This window comes from Sminthopsis crassicaudata, chromosome 4, assembly GCF_048593235.1.
Source record: "Sminthopsis crassicaudata isolate SCR6 chromosome 4, ASM4859323v1, whole genome shotgun sequence".
In the NCBI taxonomy this organism is placed as follows: Eukaryota; Metazoa; Chordata; class Mammalia; order Dasyuromorphia; family Dasyuridae; genus Sminthopsis; species Sminthopsis crassicaudata.
In genome coordinates, this window is record NC_133620.1 from 434524424 (window position 1) to 434547678 (window position 23255).

Consider the following 23255-nt stretch of genomic DNA (forward strand, 5'->3'; position numbering starts at 1 on the left):
TGACATTTATTTGGCATTTGAAAGTATACAGAGAGCACTTTACATAAATTAATCACATTAAATTCAAACCCCCCAAGGCTGCCCTTTTAGTACCTATGTGACTTCGGACAACTCACTAGTCAGCATTTATTGTGTGACCGATATTATGTGCCCAATGCTATGTTAGCAACTAGGGAAACATTTAAAGACAAGAGCAAAAATAAATAAAAACAATCCAGCAGTTCCTACTCTTAAGTAGCTTACTTCAATTGGATGGATACAACTGTTACATAGTTTGGTAAATATAATTTGAGGAGGAAAAAAATACTAAAAATAAGATCAATTTCATTTTAGTTTTAAATGTTACTACTACTACTACCACCACCTCTGCCACCATCACTACTACTGCTACTGTTACAACTCTCTCTACCACCATACCTACATAGCGCTTGTAAAAAATTGTGGTAGTCAGTCCCCTCAGCCAGAGGTGTCACAATGTTCCCGAGTACTGAACAAACCGGATTGAAATGTAATTGGAAAATATTTAACAAAATTAATTTAAAAATATTAAGAACAAATAATATTACATTTTAAAATTAAATCAATGTGTGGCCTGCAGGAAGCAGCATGCTGTGATTAGTGGCTCTCACCACTGCTTTCAAGCACTGTCTGTAGCAGGTGTGATTACCTTAGTTTTAGAAAAGAAATACAGGCTCAGTTCTCACAAGTAGTGAATATTTGAGGCAAGATTTGAACTCTGCTCTTCTGACTTTTTTTTTTTTTTTTTGATGATATGTTCATTCATTGTAATGTACCTGAATGTTGGGAAGGCAGCTAGTCAATAAGCATTTATTAAATGCCTTCTGTTTGCCACCCACTGTGCCAAGCACTGGGGATACAAAGAAAGGCAAAAGGCAGTTTATAAGTTCAAGAAACTTATGTTCCTTCCTCTAAAGAGGATTGGTAACATCATGTGATGTCTTGATGTGCTCCTGAATAGGATTTTAGGGAGGAAGAGTTGTATAAAGTCTCATTCTCTGCTACAGAGTGATCTAAATCCAGTGGCAAGACAAGAAACTTACAGTCTAATAGAGAAGACAATATATACAGACATACATGCACACATACACTGTATGTAGGATAAATGGGAAATAACAGAAGAAAGGCACTATTCTTCTTGTTTCCGACTGAAAAATTGGGTAGGGGGGGAGAAGGTGGTTTGATGACTGACTTACTCTAAACATAATAGGATGTGTGTAGGGTGACTGAACTGCAGGGGATAGGAAACCTGGACTTGGATCCCTTTCTAGATGTCTAGTTAACATTAATATTGACCTACCTCTTCCATCTCTTATCTTACTACTGCTTCATCAAAATTCTGAACATTGAGTTGCTTCTGGTTGTACTGCTGCTGTAATATTTCATTTTTCCCTTTTTAGGTGAATGTTGCAGGCTAAAGTATCTTTTTCTTACCCTTTCTCAAGGTCGAAGAAGTTAAAGACCGCCCCTCCAGAGCCCTCCGCTGCATCTCAGGAGGACCACTGGGGAGAAGCAAGATCGCGGTGGTCCTTTTCTCCCAAGGAAAACCAATACCTGCCCCTTGCCAAAGGGTGAGGTGCTCTCTGCTATGGATACCGAATCTACATACTCTGGATATTCTTACTATTCAAGTCACTCCAAGAAATCTCACAGACAGGGGTAAGTAAACTTTATTGATTATTCCCCTCTTCCTTATCTGGGAAATGTTCCAGCCGGCGTTCGAGCGTTGCCTCTCCCACTGATGCTGTTGAAATTGTTGCACCGGTTAAAACATTTCGAACTAGAGTGCAATAGAGTTGGGAGAGCCGGGAGTTTGTCTCCCTTGACAATACGGGTAACTGGATCCTGAAAGAGCTTTTAAAATGCATGAGGAGTAACTACCCTGCCAAATTAGATTTTCTAGTAAAAGACAGTGGATGGCCTCTTGTTCTTTTCATAATTGATTTGAGATTAAGGTTCTTACTTCAGCTGCAGTGTTTCTGTTCTGAGCCCTTCTCAGAAAGATCCCTCCCTTCCTTTAACAATTAACCAAAAATGTAAATGAAAAGGGAAGGTGTTAATTTGTTTTCTTTCCTGTCGGGAGATGTTCCTGTTGACGATGAATGGGTTAGAAGCTATACTTTGATGTTAATTATTTCTTAGTAGCTATGCTGGGCACTACAGTCTGACATCTAGCCTCCAAAGTGATTTTTTTGGGATCATTTGTCGAACTCATTCCTTTGACACACGAGGAAAGTGAGCCCCCAAGAGACCCTGGCCTGTTCAGGCCGCATGAGAGAAAGTGCTGGGATTTGAAACCAGGTCATTGATTGTACACCCATAGCTCTTTCCATTGCTCCAATTGCTTGAGCTGGGCCCTTCATTCTGGCTATTCTCGGGGTTCGAGCCCACATCCATCTTGTCCTCCTGGGTGATGTAGCCTGTGGCTTGTGGAACAAAGGACTTTTCTCTGAGCAAAGCTTACAGGCCTACATAAGGTCTGTATCAAAACTTGGTCCATTCGGAGACATTACAACTTATGGAGCCAATTTTACTCAGATAAAGGGATGATCTGTTCAACATGATGCTCTCTTAAGCCATGGCAAGCCCCTGGCATTTTAATAAGGCATCAGTCCAATAGACTTGTGATGGAGAGATCCATCTGTATCCAGAGAGAGAATCATGGGAACTGAATGTGAATCACAACATAGCATTTGCACCTTTTTGTTGTTGTTTGCTTGCTTTTTTTTCTTTCTCATTTTTTTTTTTTTTTTTTTTTACTTTTTGATCCAATTTTTCTTGTGCAGCTTGATAAATCTGGAAATACATATAGAAGAATAGCACTTGTTTAACAGATATTGGATTACTTGTTGTCTAGGGGAGGGGATGAGGGAAGGGAGAGAGAAATTTAGAACACAAGGTTTTGCAAGGGTGAATGTTGAAAACTATTTTTGCATGTATTTTAAAAATAAAAAGTCATTATTAAAACTTAAAAAAATAATTGAAGTCTTCAGGTAGGGCTAGGAGGAAGCAAGAGTCATAGAGCTCCGGGGTCAGAAGATTGAAAAAATGAATAAATTGGAGAAGTAACAGGGTGCAGTGGAAGGAGCACAAGGCAGAATTCTTAGCCAAGTTTTAGCTTTGGTCCTACTGCTTACAAGCATGTAACTTTGGACAAGTCCGTTTTTAAATCATGGGCTCCTCTTCTGTGAAATGGGGATGATGCCTGCTTTACTGACTTTTCAGGGATTTTTGAGGAGTGTCAAATGGGATGATTATGTGAAAGCACTTTTATTGTTATTATAATTAATCTGTCATAAATAATATGATGGGGCAACATAGTATAGGAATAAGTCTTCCTTAAGAATCAGTAAATAAAGGGACCCCCTGCCTCTAATATCTATTGGTTCTGTGATCCAAACAAGACCCTCAACCCCTCAATTGTATCAGGTAACTCTAAAAACTATGAGTGGTGAGAAGGTGCTAATCTGTGCAAACCTGTTATTGAAATACACTGTGAATTTCAAAGCCTAGGAAAGGCTTTTCTCATAGAATTGGGAGGTAAAAGGGACTCAAGAGATAGACTCAAAAGCCCCAAACTAAGGTCTCATTTTGGAATATTAGGTTGAATTGAGTCTTTCGAGATTTTCCAATAATTCATAACAAAACAAAACTGAGGTGCCAGGGAACTCTGGAAGTCCTTTCAGATGAGGAGACAAGTTAGGGCATAAGTATAAACAATTGGATAAACATCTGAGAATAACAACTTCAGTCTTAAATCCCTAGACCCACCCTGAAAACATTCAGTTGTTAACATTCACCGTTCCTTTTCTTCCACAAAATTATGTAAACCAGAATTTTTAAGGATTCAAGATTTGCATGTGCCTTTTTTTTTTTAGAGGGGAAAAGTAGGGTATTTCAAAGATGAATTGAGTAGGATAGACTGGTTTACATTGTTTCTTAGCCTGGAATCCCCTCTTTTCTCATCTCATTCAATCTGTTGACATCTAATCCATTCTTTCAAGGCTTAACTCTAATACCACCTCTTCCAGGAAGCCCTTCCCTCCTCCTTTTTCTTTGAAGTAAGCCCTGATCTAATTTCATTTCATGTATACCTTTCTTCTCTCTCTCCATATATATATATCCTATTCTAATTGATGTCCCATTTATTTGTATTATCACTCCACCCCTACTCCCCAAGTGTTTATAATAATTAACACTTACATTCCTTGTTGAAGGTTTACAAAACATTTCCTCCCAGGGGTCCTAAGAGATTGCTAGTATTCCCTGTTAAGGTTTACAAAGCCTATGAAGTTGACAGAACAAGTATTCTTTCCTTTTTACAGATGAGATAGCTGAGATCTGAAACAAGTAAAATATAAGCCTTGGTTTTCCTCCTCTGTAAAATGGGGACAATTGAAACTTCAACTACCTCTTTGCAAAATTAAGATGATATACCAAATTGCTCTTTGGATGTGAAAATCTGGATTTAGAGCTAGAAAGGGCCCTTTGAAATAATTTGGTCATGGAGTATTAAGATCACAGACTTCAAGATTTATGACTATCCTGTAATTAACTTGCTTGGGGCAGCATTTGAATCGAAGATGGGGTATTCTTTCTGCTGGGAAAACACTGTGACATGGGGAAGAGTGCTAAGATTCAACTCACAGGATCTGTGCACCTGACACTCATTCCTGTGTGACTTGCAGCAAGTCCCTCTTTTTTTCTGGTTTGTAAAAAAAGAAAGGGATCTGACGATGAAGGGCCTGGGCTGCTCTAAGCCTGTGATCCTACATCTTGTATACTTCTTGGGTAGTCTGCCTCCTGCACAGGGGGGCACTTTGCAGATTGGCTTTTGCTGTGGTTGAGTGAGAATAATCACTAGCAGTTCTATAGCGCCCGTTGGAGGGTCACACTCATGCATATTAAATGCTTTTCTGAGATGTCTCCATGTTTATAGGCCTTCTGGCCTAATGAAAACTGCCTGCATTTGGACACAGCAGACCTGATTGCCCCCAACTTCTCTGCTCACCCATTTGTAGGATGGTGGATTTCTCGAACTTCGGTTTCTTCATCTGTGGAATGAATGTTAGTGTGATACCATGGAAAGAATGGTGGATTTGAAGTCAAAGATCGGGTTCAAATCCCATCTCTACTACTTTTTACCTTTGTCATTTTGGGGCAAGTCACAAGTGGGCCACCGTATTAGCATATGGAAAAAGAAAGAATTGAACCAAATGACATTTTGAAATATATTGATGTCTGAGATCCTAAGACTCTATGACCAGATTATCTCAAAAGGTCCTTCTAACTCTAAATCTATGATCCTATTAATCTTACATTTGTATAAATTTTCACAATCCAGAGAGCTGTTTGATATAAGATCATCCTTTTTTCCATTTAAAAATTTTCATTTGTTCCAGTTACATGTAAATCAACATTTTTTAATTTATACATGTATATTCATTTTTAAACATTTCCATATGAATCATATTGAGAAAGAAAAATCAGAACAAAAGGGAAGAACCATGAGGAAAAAAAAGGAAGAAAAAAAGTTGATTTACATTCAGTCTCCATAGTTTTTTCTCCGATTATGATGGCATTTTCCATCCAAAGTTTATTGGAATTGCCTTGAATCACTGAACTGCTGATGAGAAACAAATCTTTGATATAATATTATCTTAACCCTGGGAGGGAGGTAGTTGAAGTTTTATTTCCCCCATTTTTCAGAGGAGAAAACCAAGGCTTATAGGCTGGATGTCTTGACAAACTCACAATATCTAATTGGTGCAAACACGAAATCTGAATAGACATTTTTCAGGGGCTTTTTCTTCTTCCCCACTTGTTTTGCTCAGTTCTACACATGGGTTTGTTTTTGAGAACAACCAGGCAGCTGTGGTCGGAGATCCCTTTCCCCTCTGCTACTCAGTAATTCTATGAAACTTTGAATTCTACTAGAGACAGGTGAACATATATACCAGATCATGGATTGATTCAAATATCTGGTGAGCTCAATAGACATTGTGGTATTATAAGCATGGAATTTAAATTCAGAGCTAAGTTTGAATCCTCTCCCTCTTGCTACATGAATAACCTTGGAAAAGTCATGAATCTCTTTGTTTATCTAGAAAATGAGGGAGCTGGGCCAGATGATTTCCCTTCCGGCTTCTTATCCCATGAAATTGTTCTTAAGTTATCTGGACTGTGATGAGATTTATAGATGCATGCAATCGACTAGCTGCCCACACTGCTGAGCTTTAACCACTCTATTGGGTGAATGAATTCTGTGACTGAGGTATATTATCTGTGATACAGAGATTGTGAACCCCCTAGGGCAAGGGATATAGTTTATAAATGGTACATAGCAATGTGTCCTTTATCAGTGTTCCGAGCAGTAATAGTACCTGTCCAAGGACTAATTAATGAGAAAGTCCTTCAATCCAGCCAAGCACAGAGCATTATCCAGGTAGGGGTGTCTATGAAAACTGAGTGAGAGTTTTTGTTTTGATTTTTTTTTTTAGACATGCTCAGAATTTGAATAGATCTGAATAGGACAGTTGGATACGAAATGGACTATACTTTTTTCTCCCTGTAATTTCAGTAAGAGTCTGATTTCAAAAGAGGAACGATAAAATGGTTCTGAACTTGATACTCCTGATGACATTGTGATTACCCTCTGAGGGTAGTCCAGTTTCCAGGTTGATGGACAAATGTGAACTGTCTAGCTCTTGTCTGAGTTTTATAGCCTGGCTGTAAAGCTTTGGTCTCAGGAGAATTTCCATTTAGTTTGGGAATGTTGGGTAGGAACGTACTCTTAGGCCACTGTTTTTGTGTAGATTAGTATTTCTCCATCAGTTTTACTGTAGAGAAGCTCAGGAATGCTTGAGACTGGAAGGGTAGAAGAATTAGAACAAAATTAAATAAAAATGAAGAATTGCTTTCCAGCAGAGATGTCTTTTATTTTGAACTTTCTCAATCAAACAGACTTGTTGAAGACTGAGCTTAAAAAGGGCAAGGTCTCCCATTTCATCCAGGGCCATCATCCTGATCTATATCTGGCCACTGGACCATCAGATGGTTCTGGAGGGGAAAGTGAGGCATGTGATCTTTCCCAGCTCTCCCTCACTTCAGTCCAGTTCACTTGCATGCCCTAGCATCCCCTCCCTGATGTCATGGTCCTCCCTGAGAATGAAGGACAAACAGCACCCCCACACAGCTCCAAGTAACAGGAATAGTCTCAAAACTGACAGTGGATTAATTTAGAGAGCTTCAGAATCAGGCAGGACCTGGAAGAAGGCCTTTGTCTAGGATTAGGGAAGAGAAAAAGTGGGGACCAACTTATTATGATAAAGTAAAGGATAAGAGAGGATGGGGATGTAGTATGAGAACTAAGATGGAAAAACCCCACCTTCAATAGTTATATAAATATGAGCTATTAATATTATGAACTCACTGAGATACAAACTATAATAAATCACTAATGAGAGGCAGTGTGGCTTAGTAGATAGAGACCTGGGCTGGGGATGGAGGAGAGAGAATCACCTGTTGCTTTAATTGTTCATGGGCTATGACATTCCATGACTTGCCATAAAATGATGTCAAAATATTGATGTCGTCAGTCAACAATTAAGTGCCTACTGTATGTCTGGCACTGCTAAGAGCTGAGCAAAAAATAGTCTCTGTCCTGAAGGAGCTCACAATCCAATGAGAGCAAACAAATATGTACGTGCAAGTTAAATACAGGATAAATGGAAAACATTTAAAAGAGGGAAGATACTAGAATTGAGAGCATTTGGGAAGGATGTCTTTTGAAATATGGGATTTTAGTTGGAAATTAAAAGATGGCCAGGAACCCAATAAATGATAATGAGCAGTAAAAACGTTCCAAGAATTGGGGGACAACTAGAGAAAAATGTCTGAAGTCTGATGTAATGAAGATCAGGCTTTGTTTCAGGGAGAAGTCAGAGACTCCTGCTCCTGCTCATGAACAAGTCAGTCTCCTTATTTTACTCATATGTAAAATGGGGGCATTTGACTTAGAAGGCCTCCAAGGTCCCTTCTGGATCTCTGGTGTTATGGTCCTATAAACATTACCCCCTACCCTGATGACATCTGGCAGCTCTTTACTTTAAGGTCTGTGGTATTGGGTGCTATGATAATATGCTGCAAAGAGGGTACCAGTGTGTCCTGGAAGCCTTTTTTGGGCACAACTTTGAGCATTCAAATGGCTCTGAAATCAAAGTCATGATTCTGAACTGGGAACTTTAGTGGGGAGTTCTTGTTATTACAGAGTCTGTTTCTTGCTTGGCCCCAGTTAAGGAGAGGTATGATAGGATCCTATGACTGCCAAGCATTTTTTCCTAGTATTCATTAATCATTAAGCATTTACCAAACACTTTTCTTTGTACTATTAGATTGTAAGCTTCCTAAGGAGAGCTTTTGCTTCTTTTTGTGTGCTCAGCTCTTAGCACAGTGCCTGGCACATAGTAGGCACATAATAAACACTTCATGATCCCGTTTGGGGATTTTCTTGGCAAAGATACGAGAGTGGTTTGTCATTTCCTTCTTTAGCTCATTTTATAGAAGAGGAAACTGAGGCAAAAGTGTTAAGTGACTTGTCCAGGATCACACAGCTAGTAAGTATCTAAGGGCTGATTTGAATGGAGGAAATGAATCTTCTAATCTGGGTACTCTATCCATTGAGCACGGAGATGCCCTGCTATGCCATGGATAAATACAAAGACAGAGGCAAAACAGCACTCGGGGATCTTCCATTTAAATGGGAAAGAGAATAAAAAGTGTGTGTGTGTGTGTGTGTGTGTGTGTGTGTGTGTGTGTGTGTGTGTGTGTGTGTAACACAAATGAGCATTAGGTAGTTTTGTAGGGGAAGCTTGGGACACCAACGAAGGCGCCTATTTAACTGGTGACCTGGGGGAAAGTTGTTTCTACAGGTCACATCCTTTAAAAACAAACACTGCTACAAGTGACTGGCTCATCCTGATGGGAGGGTTACCTTGGCCAGTGGTCCATTGCAATGGTGACCTTGGTGATCTTGACTTAATTTGTGGAAGCTTTTATCTAGTTAGTTTCCTTAAAAAACAAACAGATAAAGGAATAACTATAACAAAAACAAACCTCAACACTTGATGGTTGTTTACACAGCACAACTTAAGAGGAAAGAGAAGAAAAAGACATTCAGTGACATCTTCTGGCTGGCACTTAAGTTTAGCTCACCCGCAGGATAGCTATCAGGATAATTATGGATAGCTGTGGCCTCTAGGTGTCACAGGATAAAAAAAATCAAAATAAAAACACAACTTCCTTTTACCAGATAATGATCCCTTTGTTATGCTCGATCTGATTCTTATCAAAGGATTATCAGATTATGGAGGATTTCTTTCAATTTCCTTGCTCTTGGTTCCCATAGAAACTAGTAGGACTAGAAGGAGAGCATGGTCCTGTGCTGCTCCTCCCAAGGTAGGCTCAGTTTAGGATCATTGCCATAGAACTAGTCATTTCAGTGATATTTTAGCATGTAGCATTCGGTATAAAGAGTTCCAGATTTAGGGTTCACAGACTTGCCATTCATATCTCATCTCGACTATGTATTAGAAGTTTGATCGTGGACGAATCACTTCAAGTTTCTGTGCTTCAGTCTCTCTGTAAAATGAGATTAGACTAAACCACTTCTCGGGCTCCTCTTCCCCATCTCCATCCCGGCTCCCTTGCCCTGGGTCTGTGATCTTGTGGATTTTGGCGGTACCCTTCCTTCTCTGAATCCCCAGTGTCACACAGTGCCCAGCATGTGGTGGTGCTTAATGAGTATTGATTGATTATTAGGACTTGGCTTGTACAGGACTGCCAGTGGGTTCCAATAAACTGGCAGGAATTATCTGACTTTGTCTTTTTACCTCTCGCACCTACTGTAGTACTTAGGACATAGTAAGCGTTTATGATGATTGATACACAGAAAGGTCCAGGGGGTATATAACCATTAATAAGTCAGTTATCATCTCTTCCTTTGTAATGTATATATTTTGTACATATATATATATATATATATATATATATTTTTTTTTTTACTATAGGATAGCTGTGTCTAAATTACCACTAACTTAATTTAAAATTAAATTTTTTTTACTTCACTTTGCTGCAAGTTGCATAACTTTTACAACAAATTATATATGTGTATGTAGATATGAATGTATGTAAGTAGGTGTGTTTTTTTTTTTAAACTGTTAGTCCCATTGTGACCATTCTTGGGAATGAGGACAAGTGTTTGGCTGGCAGCACAGGCTGCGCTGAGGAGCGCAGGGATCCCATGGGAAGGAGGGGCAACCCACTTATTTATTTACTGTAGCCAACGGAGGGGCCTGAATGGTAGAAGCCCTTTGATCCTCAGTCAGCAGCTGGGACTAGGAGTGCCATTTTCCATCTGTGTTTAATGCACAGGTTGTGACCCCATCTCCCATGGGCTTTGCCGCAATGATTGATACCTTTTGTAACCTCCAGATTGGATTACTGCAGGGTGTGCTCAAGGATCCCTGGACGACCACCCAGAACATTCATCTGGTGTTGAATTCCTATTTCTCTTAAGTGGTTATAACCACTTGGATCTTATTTTTTTTTTAAAGAACAAAGGAAACATTGCCATCTTTCCATTTATTTTCCCCACTTCTAGGTATTTTGGGGTTTTTGAAATTGGCTGGTATCCTTGGAGAATGATTTTCAGGCTTGAACTTAGTGGTTGATAATATAATCATATCATTTGATATGGCTTTCACATCTCTCTTCCTGTCCCTGCCATACCAAGATGTAGGGCTGAGAAAAAGCAGTATTATCTAATGCATGCCGTTGGCTAGGAAATTATAATAATAACAGTCGACACTTACTTGCAGAACAGTGTAAGATTTGTCAAGAATTTCTGGGTATGTTCTGATGTGATCACTCAACAATCCTGTGAGATAGATGCTGTATTGTCCCCATCTTTCCATAGTCATTCAGGTTCTAAGTGCCATCAGAAAGAAAATTCTACAAGCAGAAACAAATTTGATCCTTGGGGAGCTGAGTGTAGTTTGCCTACATGCAAAATAGCATTGTCATAAATCTAAAACAAATTAATGATAAACTTCAAGTTAGAATTAGATGATTTCTAAAGTTCTTAATGATTTTATGAGCAAGAGTCATGAAAAAAATTGTGGAGTCAATTGTCCTAATGTATCTATTTATAGCTTTGGGGCAGTTAGAAGGTACAGTGGCTACAGCACCAGGCTTAGAATGAAGGTCTAAGTTCAGATCAGTCTTCAAACATTCACTCTTTGGATGACTCAAGGAGATTCACATAATCCCTACTTAACCTCAGTTCTACATCTGTAAAATGGGAACACCCTGGAGAAGAACTTGGCAAGCTACTTCAGTGTCTTTACCAGGAAAACCCCAGGCACAGGTCCAACTGAATCAACAGCAACATCCATCTCTCTATTCATTCATCTCTACATGCACATTCATATTTGTGTCTTTTGTTTTTCCCTCTCAGGGAGAGAAATAGGGAGAGGCACAAATCCTCCCGAAGTAAAGATGGAAGCCGTTCTGAAAAGTCTGTCACCATTCAGGCCCCTCCAGCAGAACCGCTGCTGGGCAATGATTCCACTCGTGCGGAGGAAGTACAGGTAAGGACAAAAAGGAGGGAAAGTCTGCTGTCGCCCACGGAGGCCCATCTCAGCTCCTCGTTCTCTCAGCTTTTAGTGCACCGTCTGTCTCTATTAGTGACAACCCTGCGGTTTCCACGTTTACTTTTCTGACCAGTTCATTCATTTTTATCCAGCTCTCGCCTGGTGCTCTTGGCGCTAAGTCGGAGATCACTTACCTGTACTTTGCATGATGCTAAGAGATAAACCAGAATTATTAGGCGTCATCAAAGAAAAGACATCATCTGGGAGCATTAAAGGGCAGAATAACCGACAGCAGTGGACGTTCCCCTGGCACTCATTCAGACTCCCCACGTGGGAAGCCATTCACACACTGACCCCACCTAAGCATGCGTGGAGTCAGACGTTCCTGCCCCCTCGAGGGAACCATCCAGGGGTAGTGCACATGTCGGGCATGCAGACAGGCCCCAGACCTGGGCACCTTTGCCTAGAGAGACGTGTGTGTGCAGACATGTCTCCAGGATGTTGCCGTGACTGTATCGTGCTGGCACTTAATCAGACTAAACGTTCGCCCCTTTGGGCTCTTAGTCTCAGATGCATGCCAGGATTGGCAGGGTTTAAGGCCCTGCGGCATTAGCTTCCCCAAATCTCAGACTGTGTACTATAGTTTCATTCATAGTGTTCCAGTGGATCTGGCTGTAAAGTTGTTTTTCTTAAAATCAATGTTTTGGATATAATAAATGAGACTACTTGGAGGGCAAAGGATCAAAGATTTCGACTGGAACATACTAGAACTAATCTAATCCATTCCCCATGGGCTCAGAAGGAGGAAAGTGGCTTAAACAAATAAGATGGAATTTGAACACAGGATCCTGACCTCATTGTCTCCCTCTGAATCATCATAGAACATAAATGTGGAACAAGAAGGAACTTTAGCATTCCCTGAGGATCATAGGTTTTTTGAGCTTGAATTGATCTCAGAGATTATTTATTTAGTCCAGCCTTTTTTTTTTTTTTTTTTTTTTTGAGAAGATAAGGAATCCTAGAAAATGTAAGTGCTTTGCCCCCAGTCAGCCAGGTAAGTAAGTGAAAAGGCTAAAGTTTAAGTTCAGGTCCATTAATTCCAGATCCAGTATTCTTTATCCAGTATGGAGCTTCCTTTCTGAATACATACAGATGCTGGTCACTGAACATACCTCAGAGAGTGCTCAGGGGCCCGTTGCTTTCCTTTTCTAAGTTGATTTACAAACAAGATTACCTAGTGAACACCTGTAGCATGGCTCATTTTTTTTAAAGCACCATAAGCCTTTTCTTCCAGCTCCTGAACTTTTAAATGACCTTGGGATTTTTGAGGACCACTTTCTAATCATAGGTTGGAATTAGATTTTTTTAGTGAATATCCACAGTTGCCATAGACATTTAATTTAATTAAGAGCTGGGGTTCAAGGCATCTTATGGTCCATTGTAGGTCCTTGGCAATTATTCTGAACATAGAGGTATGTATGCTGGTGTGATTATTATTTAAGCACAAGAGCACTAGCCAACCTTTGCGTTTACCTGGGTCTTATACAATTCACAGGTGTGAACATATAGATACGTGCTACTAAGATTAAACATATATGGTGTGTGCACACATAGATACATATAATATATATGTAGCTCTGTACATGTATATGTGTTTATTAGATGATTATATATGAATTAGATTGTGTATATATACATATATGCATATATATTAATATATTAGATGATTATATATAGGTTATATATATGTACATGCATAGGTGCATATATGGGTATGTGTATGTGTGTGTATATATAAGGTGAGTAGAAAAAAGGAATGAACGGTGATTTGAGAAGAGTTGCCAATAGATGCTAAACATTTTAACTTATAAAATATTATTTATTTAATTAAAATAAATTTAAATTAATAATTAAACATATTAATTAAATTATTAAGTTTTTCTAGGCATAGTCCAAACATGGAATTCTACCTGTAAACAATAATAGTAAATTTATGTTTTAAATGAATTTTTTACCCAAGTTTTGGCAAACTTCTCTTTCCATATGTAATTTTTTACTTTAAGAAATAATTTTTGTAGCAGTTCTTGGATCTAGGATCCCCCTTTAGCTTCCACTTCTCATGGTTCTTGTACCTTGCCACCTGAGTTATCACAGGGTCCAAACATATTTAGTTCCATTATGACCCCGGTCTCACCCGCCCCATGGGACAATGGATACTGCCTCTGTTTCATTTGTATTTTCCCAAGGGAATCAATTATCATGCATGTTGTAAGGAGGCAGCTTGCTATCTTGCTAAAAGAATAGTAGATTTGTAATGAAAGAAATCTGTCCCTTCTTACCTGTATGACTTTGGGGAAGTAATTTTCAAACAAGCTACAGAGCAGATAAAGAGGATGGGATCTCAGAGGGAATACATTGGGGATGAAGGATGATTGGGAAGGGCTTACTGTAGAAGATGGGACTCTAGCAGGGACTGGAAGGAAGGCCGTTAGCAGGAATGAGGAGCAAGATCATTCCAGGCCTGGGACAAATGAATGAAAATGCCTGGAGTTAGGAAATGGAGTTGGTACAGCAGCAAGGAGGCTAGTGTTAATGCATGGCAGATTGCACGGAGGAAAGTAAGGTATGAGAGAAGGAAGGGCCCATTTATGAAGGACTTTAAAAGTAGAACAGAAGATTTTGCATTTGATCCTGGAAATAATGGGGAACCATTAAAGTTTACTGACTAGGGGATGACATGGTCAAACCTCTACTTTTGGTCTAAGCTAAGTGGAGAATGGGCTAGAGGTAGGGAGACCAATTGCATAGCCCAGATGTGAGACACTGACTAAGGTCGGGGCAGGGAGAGAAGGGGACATGGAGGAGTCTTATTACAGAGTGGGCAAGGGACAGCACTGGGCAGTGAGTGGATGTGGGTGCGATGGTGGGTGGGAGGGAAGAGGCAAGGATGACCACAAGCCTGGGGGCGGCCAGGATGGTAATTCTTTCCACAGTAGCAGGGAAGTTAGGAAGAGAAGGGAGTTTGAGGGGAAGTAATGAGTTTAATTTTGAACGTGTTGGTCTAAGATGGTGATGGGACATGTAGTTTGAAATGTCCACTAGGAAGTTGTAGAAGCAAGCCGAGAGGTTGTGGCTGGACAAATTATAGTGAGAATCATCAGCCCAGAGATAATTGAATTCATGGAAACTAATGGGATCTCCAAGTGCAAGTGAGAGAGGGGCAAGAAACCCAAGACAGCCTTGGACACCATGGTGTCCTAGAGTATACACCAAAGGATATTGAGAAAGAACAGAGAGAAAGGAGAAGAGAATCAAGAATATGACAGTGTCCAAGGCTGCACAAAAGGGATAAAGCCTGAGAAAAGGCCATGAGGTTTGATAATTCGGAGATTAGACAGCTGGTGCAGTGGAGAGAGTGCTGGATCTGGAATCAGTAAGACTTGTTCAAAGTGGGTTTAAAAATAGCTTCCCTTCCCAGGGTTATGAGGATAAAATGAGATAAAATTTACAAAGCGCTTTGCAAATCTTACAAGTGTTATGCAAATACTATTTTACATATATATACATATATATAAAATTTATTCCTGTATAATTTGCATAACCTATATATGATACATAGTTTATATGCATATATGTGACATGTGTATCTATAAAGGTACACACACATATATAATAGATAATATATAAATAAGTTTTATATATTTATACATATAAAAAACACATACAGATGTACTACACTCAATCCACTATTCCACCCTTCTGCTTCTGACTTACTACAGAAGTTAACAATAGTCAAGTCAGGAAGGCATCCTCGCAGGGGAATAGGAATTCCTATAAAACCTCCCGAGCCCCAATTCCCCATCATTTAGGTCCTTTATGACTCAGGGAGCAAGGAAGCCATACTAATAAATCAAGCCTTCATTTCCTGGGCCAGAAAAACCAGTCCAGGCTACATAAAACAGGTGCTGCTTTTACCCTAACATAAGACAAAACCTTCACCCATTCCCCTCCCCCATTCTATCTACATAACTTACAGGACCTATTTGTTTTACTTCGAGGATAGTCCTAATGAGATTGCTCTCTTGTGGTTTTATAGATTCTAAATTATTATAAGCCAGCTGCACCAGTAGCTGGATGACAAGGAAAAGTGATGGCTTTGATATTGTGACTTGGGGAAAACAACTGAAGAAGTACAAAAGTAGATGTGAAAACTAAAAGCACAGGGGCCCAAGCCCATTGAGTATGAGGGAGAGCCGTCCCTACGTATTTTAGTACACAGTTAAGCACCACTATATTAGAATAAGAAAATTAATATTAATAACAGGCATACGACAATAAACTTTAGAGAGGAAAAGAACCTTAAATATCTTCTACTTCAGAACCCTCTTTTTTCTGATTCTTGGGTCTCGAGAATTAAAGTGACTCTCCCAATGTCACATATGCTTCTTTGCTTCCAAATCCAGACATCCAGAAAATATTGTTACGTTCATTATATTAAGAAGTCCTTCCCCGAAAATTTAGTGTTCGGAGAGGTCGTCCGTAATTACATGGCAAACTCCTCTATTTCCCCAGGAGAATGAAGACATGAAGTCCCAAAAATGTGTCTCTGGAAATTCTCCTACAGGCTCATTATACCTCAAACATTTTCTAGCTGTTACAAATGACATGCTGCTAATTGTATGTAAGGGAAGGGCTCCGACGTTCAAGTCCTCCTCCTGATTTTCTCTGACTTTGAAGAAACACTTCCGTTTCCTTGGACCCTAGTTCTCCTCTGTAAAACGGGAGATTTGGAGAGAAGGCTTCTGGGCCCAGCAGGATGAATTCAGTTCTGAAGTGGAACGAGCTGCTTCCGAGGAGCAGGGCTCTCCTTGCTGGAAGTCCTGAAGCAGGCTCTGGACGGCCTCTTTGGGGAGGTTTCAGAGGCAGAGTTTGCTTTTCGGGCTGGGCTGGGCTCTGTTGCCCCTGAGGTGCTTGTCCTGCTCTGAGATCCGTTCACGCTCTCTTTGCTCTGCCCTTAGGATGACAACTGGGGAGAGACCACCACGGCCATCACGGGCACCTCCGAGCACAGCATCTCCCAGGAGGACATCGCGAGGATCAGCAAGGACATGGAGGACAGCGTCGGCCTGGACTGCAAGCGCTACCTCGGCCTGACCGTGGCGGCAGTCCTGGGCCTGCTGGTTTTCCTCACCCCCATTGCCTTCATTCTCTTGCCCCCCATCCTGTGGCGGGAAGAGCTGGAGCCGTGTGGCACAATATGCGAGGGACTCTTCATCTCAGTGGCGTTTAAACTCCTCATCCTTCTCATTGGGACCTGGGCCCTCTTCTTCCGTCGTCAGACAGTGGAAATGCCCCGGATCTTTGTCTTCCGGGCCCTCTTACTGGTCCTTATTTTTCTGTTTGTGGTTTCTTATTGGCTTTTCTATGGCGTGCGCATCCTGGACTCTCGGGACCGGAATTACCAGGGCATTGTGCAATATGCGGTGTCTCTCGTGGACGCCCTTCTCTTCATCCATTATCTAGCAATTGTGCTGCTAGAGCTCCGGCAGCTCCAGCCCATGTTCACCCTGAAGGTGGTCCGGTCGACCGACGGCGAGTCACGCTTTTACAGCTTGGGAAACTTGAGGTAAGAGAAATTCAGGAACGTTACCTTGTGTGGTTTGCTTAAAAACGGCCGGTGCTTCTGACTTGATAAAGCAGAGGTCCTGATGTCTGTTGTTCTGTGCGCTGAGGGGAGAGGAGGCAGCTGCTGAACCCCATTTACACAGAGGTGAGGGACTGACCAAGTCCTTTTGCAGCAGGCGCTTATTCTCCAGAGGGGAAGGTAGTGGAGTTTGGGAGGGCTGCTTACAGTGGGACCGGGAATCCTCTCGGACGCATCAGCCATGGAGCACTGAGCCCCAGAGCGTGATGACTGCTAGACACGGGTGTCCCTGGCAGGAGTCATCGAGAATGGATGCTCAGTATCACAGAGTCCTGGAGATGAAGGGGCCCCTGAGGCACGCTCCCGGCCCAGAAGCCCTTCCTTCCGGCCTGTGCCCTTCTCAGGGGCCACGCATCCAGTCCCCTACTCCCCAACCTCCAATGCCACCCTCAGTCTCTACTTAAAAACGATTCATCTCGGGGTTCCAGCTCGCGGTGGTCACGCCCTCATGTCCCCCACGCCGCTCCCTCCCTCTCACTTTCCACACAGAGCCTGGGGTAGGATAGAATGGTAAGTCAGAGAAAGGCTCGCGCAGCGTTCGGCCTTGGTAGGCACGGCGTCATTGTTGGGGCTCAGACCTAAGCCGGGGCAGGATGGGTTGGGGACCAGTGGAGCAGTCACTGCAGAAGCCCACTGTGAAGATCAGGGCTGGCCCCTCGGGCCACATGTGGCGGCGCAGCCCACAAGCTCTGGGGCTGAGTCTGACCCAACACAGCAGGGCTGGAAAAGCCGCCGGGAGGCCAGAAATGTGCCTTCGAAGAGCCTTGCAAAGTTAAGGGGGGGGAAGTTTTAAATGTTTAAGCATTACATAAGGAAAAGAAGACAGTCTATAAAAGGAATTGGAGAGGTCCAGAATAGCACATCCCTTTTCTTTGTCTGGCCAAACTAGAATCACAGGCCTCTGTATTTTATTTAAGGCTGCTCTGGTGGGACTGACCTGTTTTCATGCTTTAGCTGCATAGCTAAGGTGACTTTTTTTTTTTTTTTTTTTGCAAAGGACTTTTGGCAAAATGTCCTGGAGGATCTTTTGTGCAATTCACTATCGGTTTCCCTATCTTGCCTTAGCCAGAAATTCGGCAGCCACTCCCAACCTGTCCCCAGTGCCAGTTGGCACAAAAGTGGCTTCGCTTTTCTGACCTGGACTGATTTGTTCCTTTGGCCGCCTGGGGCCGGAGGCTCACCCCATTGGTGCCATACTCTGGTGTGGATACCTTATAGCCTTTGGCCCTGTTGTGGCTCAAGCGATCCGGTGCTCTCTGGCATCAGGAACCACAAAGCACTGTGTAAAATGTAACTATTATTAGATGTTGCAGATGTGTACCACCCCACCCCACAGAGGCTAAGTTTTTAGGTTGATCTGGGGCCACAGGGTGATCTTTATTGAAAGCTTCAAATATAGCCAGTCCTGCTAAGTTCAGAGAGATTCTTCATCAAAGAATCATAGATCAGAGCTACAAGATCATCTACTCTCACCTTCTCGTTTCGCAGATAAAAAAATGAGACTCGGAGATTGTTCAAGGTCACACGGGCACGCCAGGGTTCTTTCCTCAGCACCTTGGTACCTCCCTTGAAGATCTTTATTAATTAAACATTAAATGATGTTCATTACATTTTTGTGTGTATGTACAGATTTCTAGCTAAACTGATCCGACTGACCAAAAGCTTGGCGATTTTAAGGACAAACTCTCAGCATTTTTTTTGCAGTGCTCTGGGGGTATGAGGGGTTGCTGTAACGAATTGAGATGTGTGGTTTCAGCCATCGTGGTCTGAGCCCAACGTCTGTGCCTTATCCCCGAAGGATGGCTATTTATAAAAAGATATGGCCGTTGACTGCAAATTTAAAAAAACACAGCCTTCTCAGAGCAGTTTCTTTTGTAAGTCCGTTCTGGCCGTGGGAGTTTGGTCGTGAGCTTGTCCCGGTGGCGTTCAGAAAAGAACTTTTATGTTTCTTGGCCACGTCGGGCCCAGAAACAGGAGGAAACTGTCGTCAGTGAGCAGAGTCCAGCTCCAGGGAGACAAAGCTAAGCTTGTCACCCCTCTTGCTCCCCTTCACATCCTCCGCAGCTCTGGCTGGGACCTCGCTTTTTGTGGCGTTCACTTTGGTTTTCAAATTAGAAACTTATGAGGGAGGTTCCCTGGGGAGCTTAAAGTTACTCTAATAATTTGGAGAGACAGCCAGCCGCTGACTGAACTTTTGTGTCTGTTAGTTAATCCCAGGGCCAAGAAATAATGAAGGTGGTGATTGCCCAGAACGAGCGAGTATTTCTCTTCACGGCCTGATGGAGAGGGCTCTGGCCCGGAAATGGAGACCACGTCCTAGTCCTGGCTGTAGGTGCCATCTTGGGCCAGTTGTTTACTCCAAGCCAAAGTGGTTCTACCTTTATAAAGCAGCTACTCTGTGCCAGGCACTGTGCCACGCTCTGGGACGGGAAGAAAAGCGGAAGAAGGGCTCTGCCCTCAAGGAGCTTACAGTCTGAAAGGGGCACAGCACATAGAAAGAAGCTGAAAAGTTAGGAGTGAGGGAGAGAAGGGAGCGGGGGCTAACTGGCTCTGGAGTACAATGAAGTTTTGTGGCCCAGGAGGGATCTCCATTTTAGAGCTGATTTTATCTTACAGAAAATGAGTTTCTGGTGATTATGAAGTTCAAGAGAGCAGCTGCTTGGGAATAAAGAAGCAAATCCTTGGGCTGCCTTCCAAACTGGGGGCAGGAGCTGGGAAGGAGGGAGGGAGGAAGAAAGGGGCTCCAGGGGCAGGAGGTGCTGAGGGGTGTGAGTTTGAGAGTTGAATTATCTTGAAGAATGAGGAATTTCAGGAGATCACGAAGCCCAGGAAAGCTTCCGAGTGGGATGTGTGGTTTATGGGATAATGGCAGGGTTAAAAACAAGAAGATCTGGGGAGAATGGGATGGAGGGAACAACTAGGATCAGTACTTTTGAAAGGTAGGGTATCAGATCTGTTCTACTGAGTCCCAGGGGGGCAGAAAAAGGAGCAGTGGAGATTTGAGGAGCAGCGGAGATTTGGGGAGCAGCGGAGATTTGGGGAGCAGCAGAGATTGTGGGGAGCAGTGGAGATTGTGGGGAGCAGTGGAGATTGTGGGGAGCAGTGGAGATTTGGGGAACAGTGGAGATCGTGGGGAACAGTGGAGATTGTGGGGAGCAGCGGAGATTTGGGGAGCAGCAGAGATTTGGGGAGCAGCGGAGATTTGAGGAGCAGCGGAGATTTGGGGAGCAGCGGAGATTTGGGGAGCAGCGGAGATTGTGGGGAGCAGCGGAGATTGTGGGGAGCAGCGGAGATTTGGGGAGCAGCGGAGATTGTGGGGAGCAGCGGAGATTGTGGGGAGCAGTGGAGATTGTGGAGAGCAGCGGAGATTGTGGGGAGCAGCGGAGATCGTGGGGAGCAGCGGAGATCGTGGGGAGCAGCGGAGATTGTGGGGAGCAGTGGAGATTTGGGGAACAGTGGAGATTGTGGGGAGCAGCGGAGATCGTGGGGAACAGTGGAGATTGTGGGGAGCAGCGGAGATTTGAGGAGCAGCGGAGATTTGAGGAGCAGCGGAGATTTGAGGAGCAGTGGAGATTTGAGGAGCAGTGGAGATTGTGGGGAGCAGCGGAGATTTGGGGAGCAGCGGAGATCATGGGGAGCAGTGGAGATTTGGGGAGGGAGGTTTTCTCCTAATGGAAGGAAAACCCTTCTAGCAATTAAGCGTTTTCCCCAAGTAGAATGGTCTGGTTTGATTGGTGATGAACTCCCTATCTCTGAAGATCTTCAAGAGGAAACTAGATAACCCTGTGCTAGGGATGATGTAGAGCAGAGTTTCTTAAACTTTTTTCACTCACGACCCCTTTCTGCTTGAGAAATTTTTCATGACCCCAGCCATATAGGTATATAAAATAGTCATACAAATCAACATTTACTGATGAGAAATCATAATTTTGCAACCCCCATGTTCAGTTGTGAGACCCCATAAGGGGTTGCGACCCTCAGTTCGAGAAGCTGAGGCATAGAGGGACTTTCTGCTGGTGTCTGACTTGAACTAGATGGCCTCTGGGCTTCATGGTTCCAAGTACCTTTCACCTCTCTAACCCTTAGCTTCCCCATCTATGAAGTAAAGAAAGCTGTGCAAGAAGACAGAGACTCCTAGTTCTAAATCTGCCCTCTGAAATTCCTTGCCAATCCTATTACTTAAATTGGGATGGTTGCATCTAATCAGTCTCTCCATCTTCAATTTGCAAATCTGCTAAGGGAAGATGATAGTGTTTAAGTTCAGGCATATAATTAGTTTACTGGGTAAGTCATTTAACCCAGCTTGCCTCAGTTTCCTCATCTGGAAAACAAACCAAACCTCCAGTATCTTTTCCGAGAAAATCTCCAGTGGGGTCAAGAAGAGCTAGATATGACTGAACTACAACAATTATATAATTTCAAAGACAAATGACATTTTCATCCACGGGGAATCCTTTTTCCTGGTCTCTAGGGAACACCCCCGAGACAATACTTTTTCTGTTTGTAAAGGAAGCCTGACAGAATGGTGGCGTGTCTGCTGTGGAGGTCCCTTCCTCGTGCAGTCTCTCTTGGGAGTAAGATCTCTGAGGTTAAGGGTCTGTCTCAGACAGGGAAGTCTTACCCATTGTTTTTTGGGGAGGTGGCAGGGCTCTAACCCTTTTCACCTCTTCAGAATAAGTGCTCTTTATGCTGTGGACATTTGTGCAATAGACCCATAGAAGCTGTGAAAGTTTTTATTCACATTATTTGAACACTGTGGACAACTTAAAAGCTCAAACTCTCGGGGAGTGTGTGTGTTTACTTTTGTTGACAATAGTAATCTAATATGGATATTTTGTACCCCTCCCAAATAATAAGGCGCTGGCAGACCCCAAGAGCAGTGGGAGCTAAATCATCAGTGCATGTGTTAGGGATCAGAACCTAAATATATTTTGGATTTGAGGGATTATTAGGGAGGAAATGGAGCTGCCGTTAGTGGTTAGCTTCTGTGGTGTTTGTTAAAAGGGGCTTTGATGAGAGTGAAAGGTTCTGGACAGTGATCTCTTCTGTTTGCACAGCTGCCTCCTGGGCAGGGAACTGGGATGGAGACTTCTCATCCCGACCTCTGCTCAGGGGCCTCACCTGATAGGGAGGGAAACAAGGCAATCTCGCTGACCTCGCCTCTTCAGAATGCAAGGGCCAGTCATTAATGGAGGGGGAAAAGCATTCATTTTTAACTAGAGTTGGTATGACGTCTGTCCAAAGAACTGGTAAGAGACCCAGAGAATAATAATGTATTTGTTATCGTGTCCAAGATTAGACACAGTATTATATAACGAGAATTTTTGTCCTTTTACCATCTTCAATCTGACTCAGTCTTCTCCATCTAATTATTATCTACAGTTATCAGCTACTTTAGTTATCACTTTGATTCCCTTCTAATATCCTTGTCCCCTAATTTCTCCATGTTGATACCCATTTCCTTTGAATTTGACTATCCTGTGACCGTTAGACCTCATTACCAGGGAATGATCTTTTATTCCTTTCTTCTCTCCCAAATCTTGAATTCTGCTGTTGTTTCTCTGTCATAATAGTATTTTGTTTTTGTAATTCCATGTAGAAATAATTTTCAACACTCCTTTTTGCAAGATTTTGAGTTCTAAATTTCTACTTCCTCCATTCCTTATCACTCCCCTCCCCAAGACAGCAGGAAATCTGTTATACATGTTATATACATACATACATATATATATATATATATATATATATACAGGTTATACATATACAATCATTTTTTTGAAAGAGTATGCACAATTTTATAGTCATTTGGGCATAGTTCCCACTTGCTCTTCAAAACGGCTGACTCAGTTTACAACTCCACCAACAATGCGTTAGTGCTCCAG

At 42.3% G+C, this 23255-nt stretch overlaps 1 protein-coding gene across 2 annotated transcripts in view; it reads left to right on the forward strand.

Annotated features, from left to right (window-relative positions):
- VANGL1 (VANGL planar cell polarity protein 1) overlaps positions 1-23255 on the forward strand; it is a 57137-nt gene that overhangs the window by 14223 nt on the left and 19659 nt on the right. For both annotated transcript variants that reach the window (XM_074263157.1, XM_074263159.1), the window contains exons 2-4: positions 1464-1677; positions 11534-11666; positions 16688-17295. In XM_074263157.1, the coding sequence (XP_074119258.1) occupies positions 1607-1677; positions 11534-11666; positions 16688-17295 (812 nt within the window). In that variant the 5' untranslated portion in view covers positions 1464-1606. The remainder of the gene's footprint in view (positions 1-1463; positions 1678-11533; positions 11667-16687; positions 17296-23255) is intronic.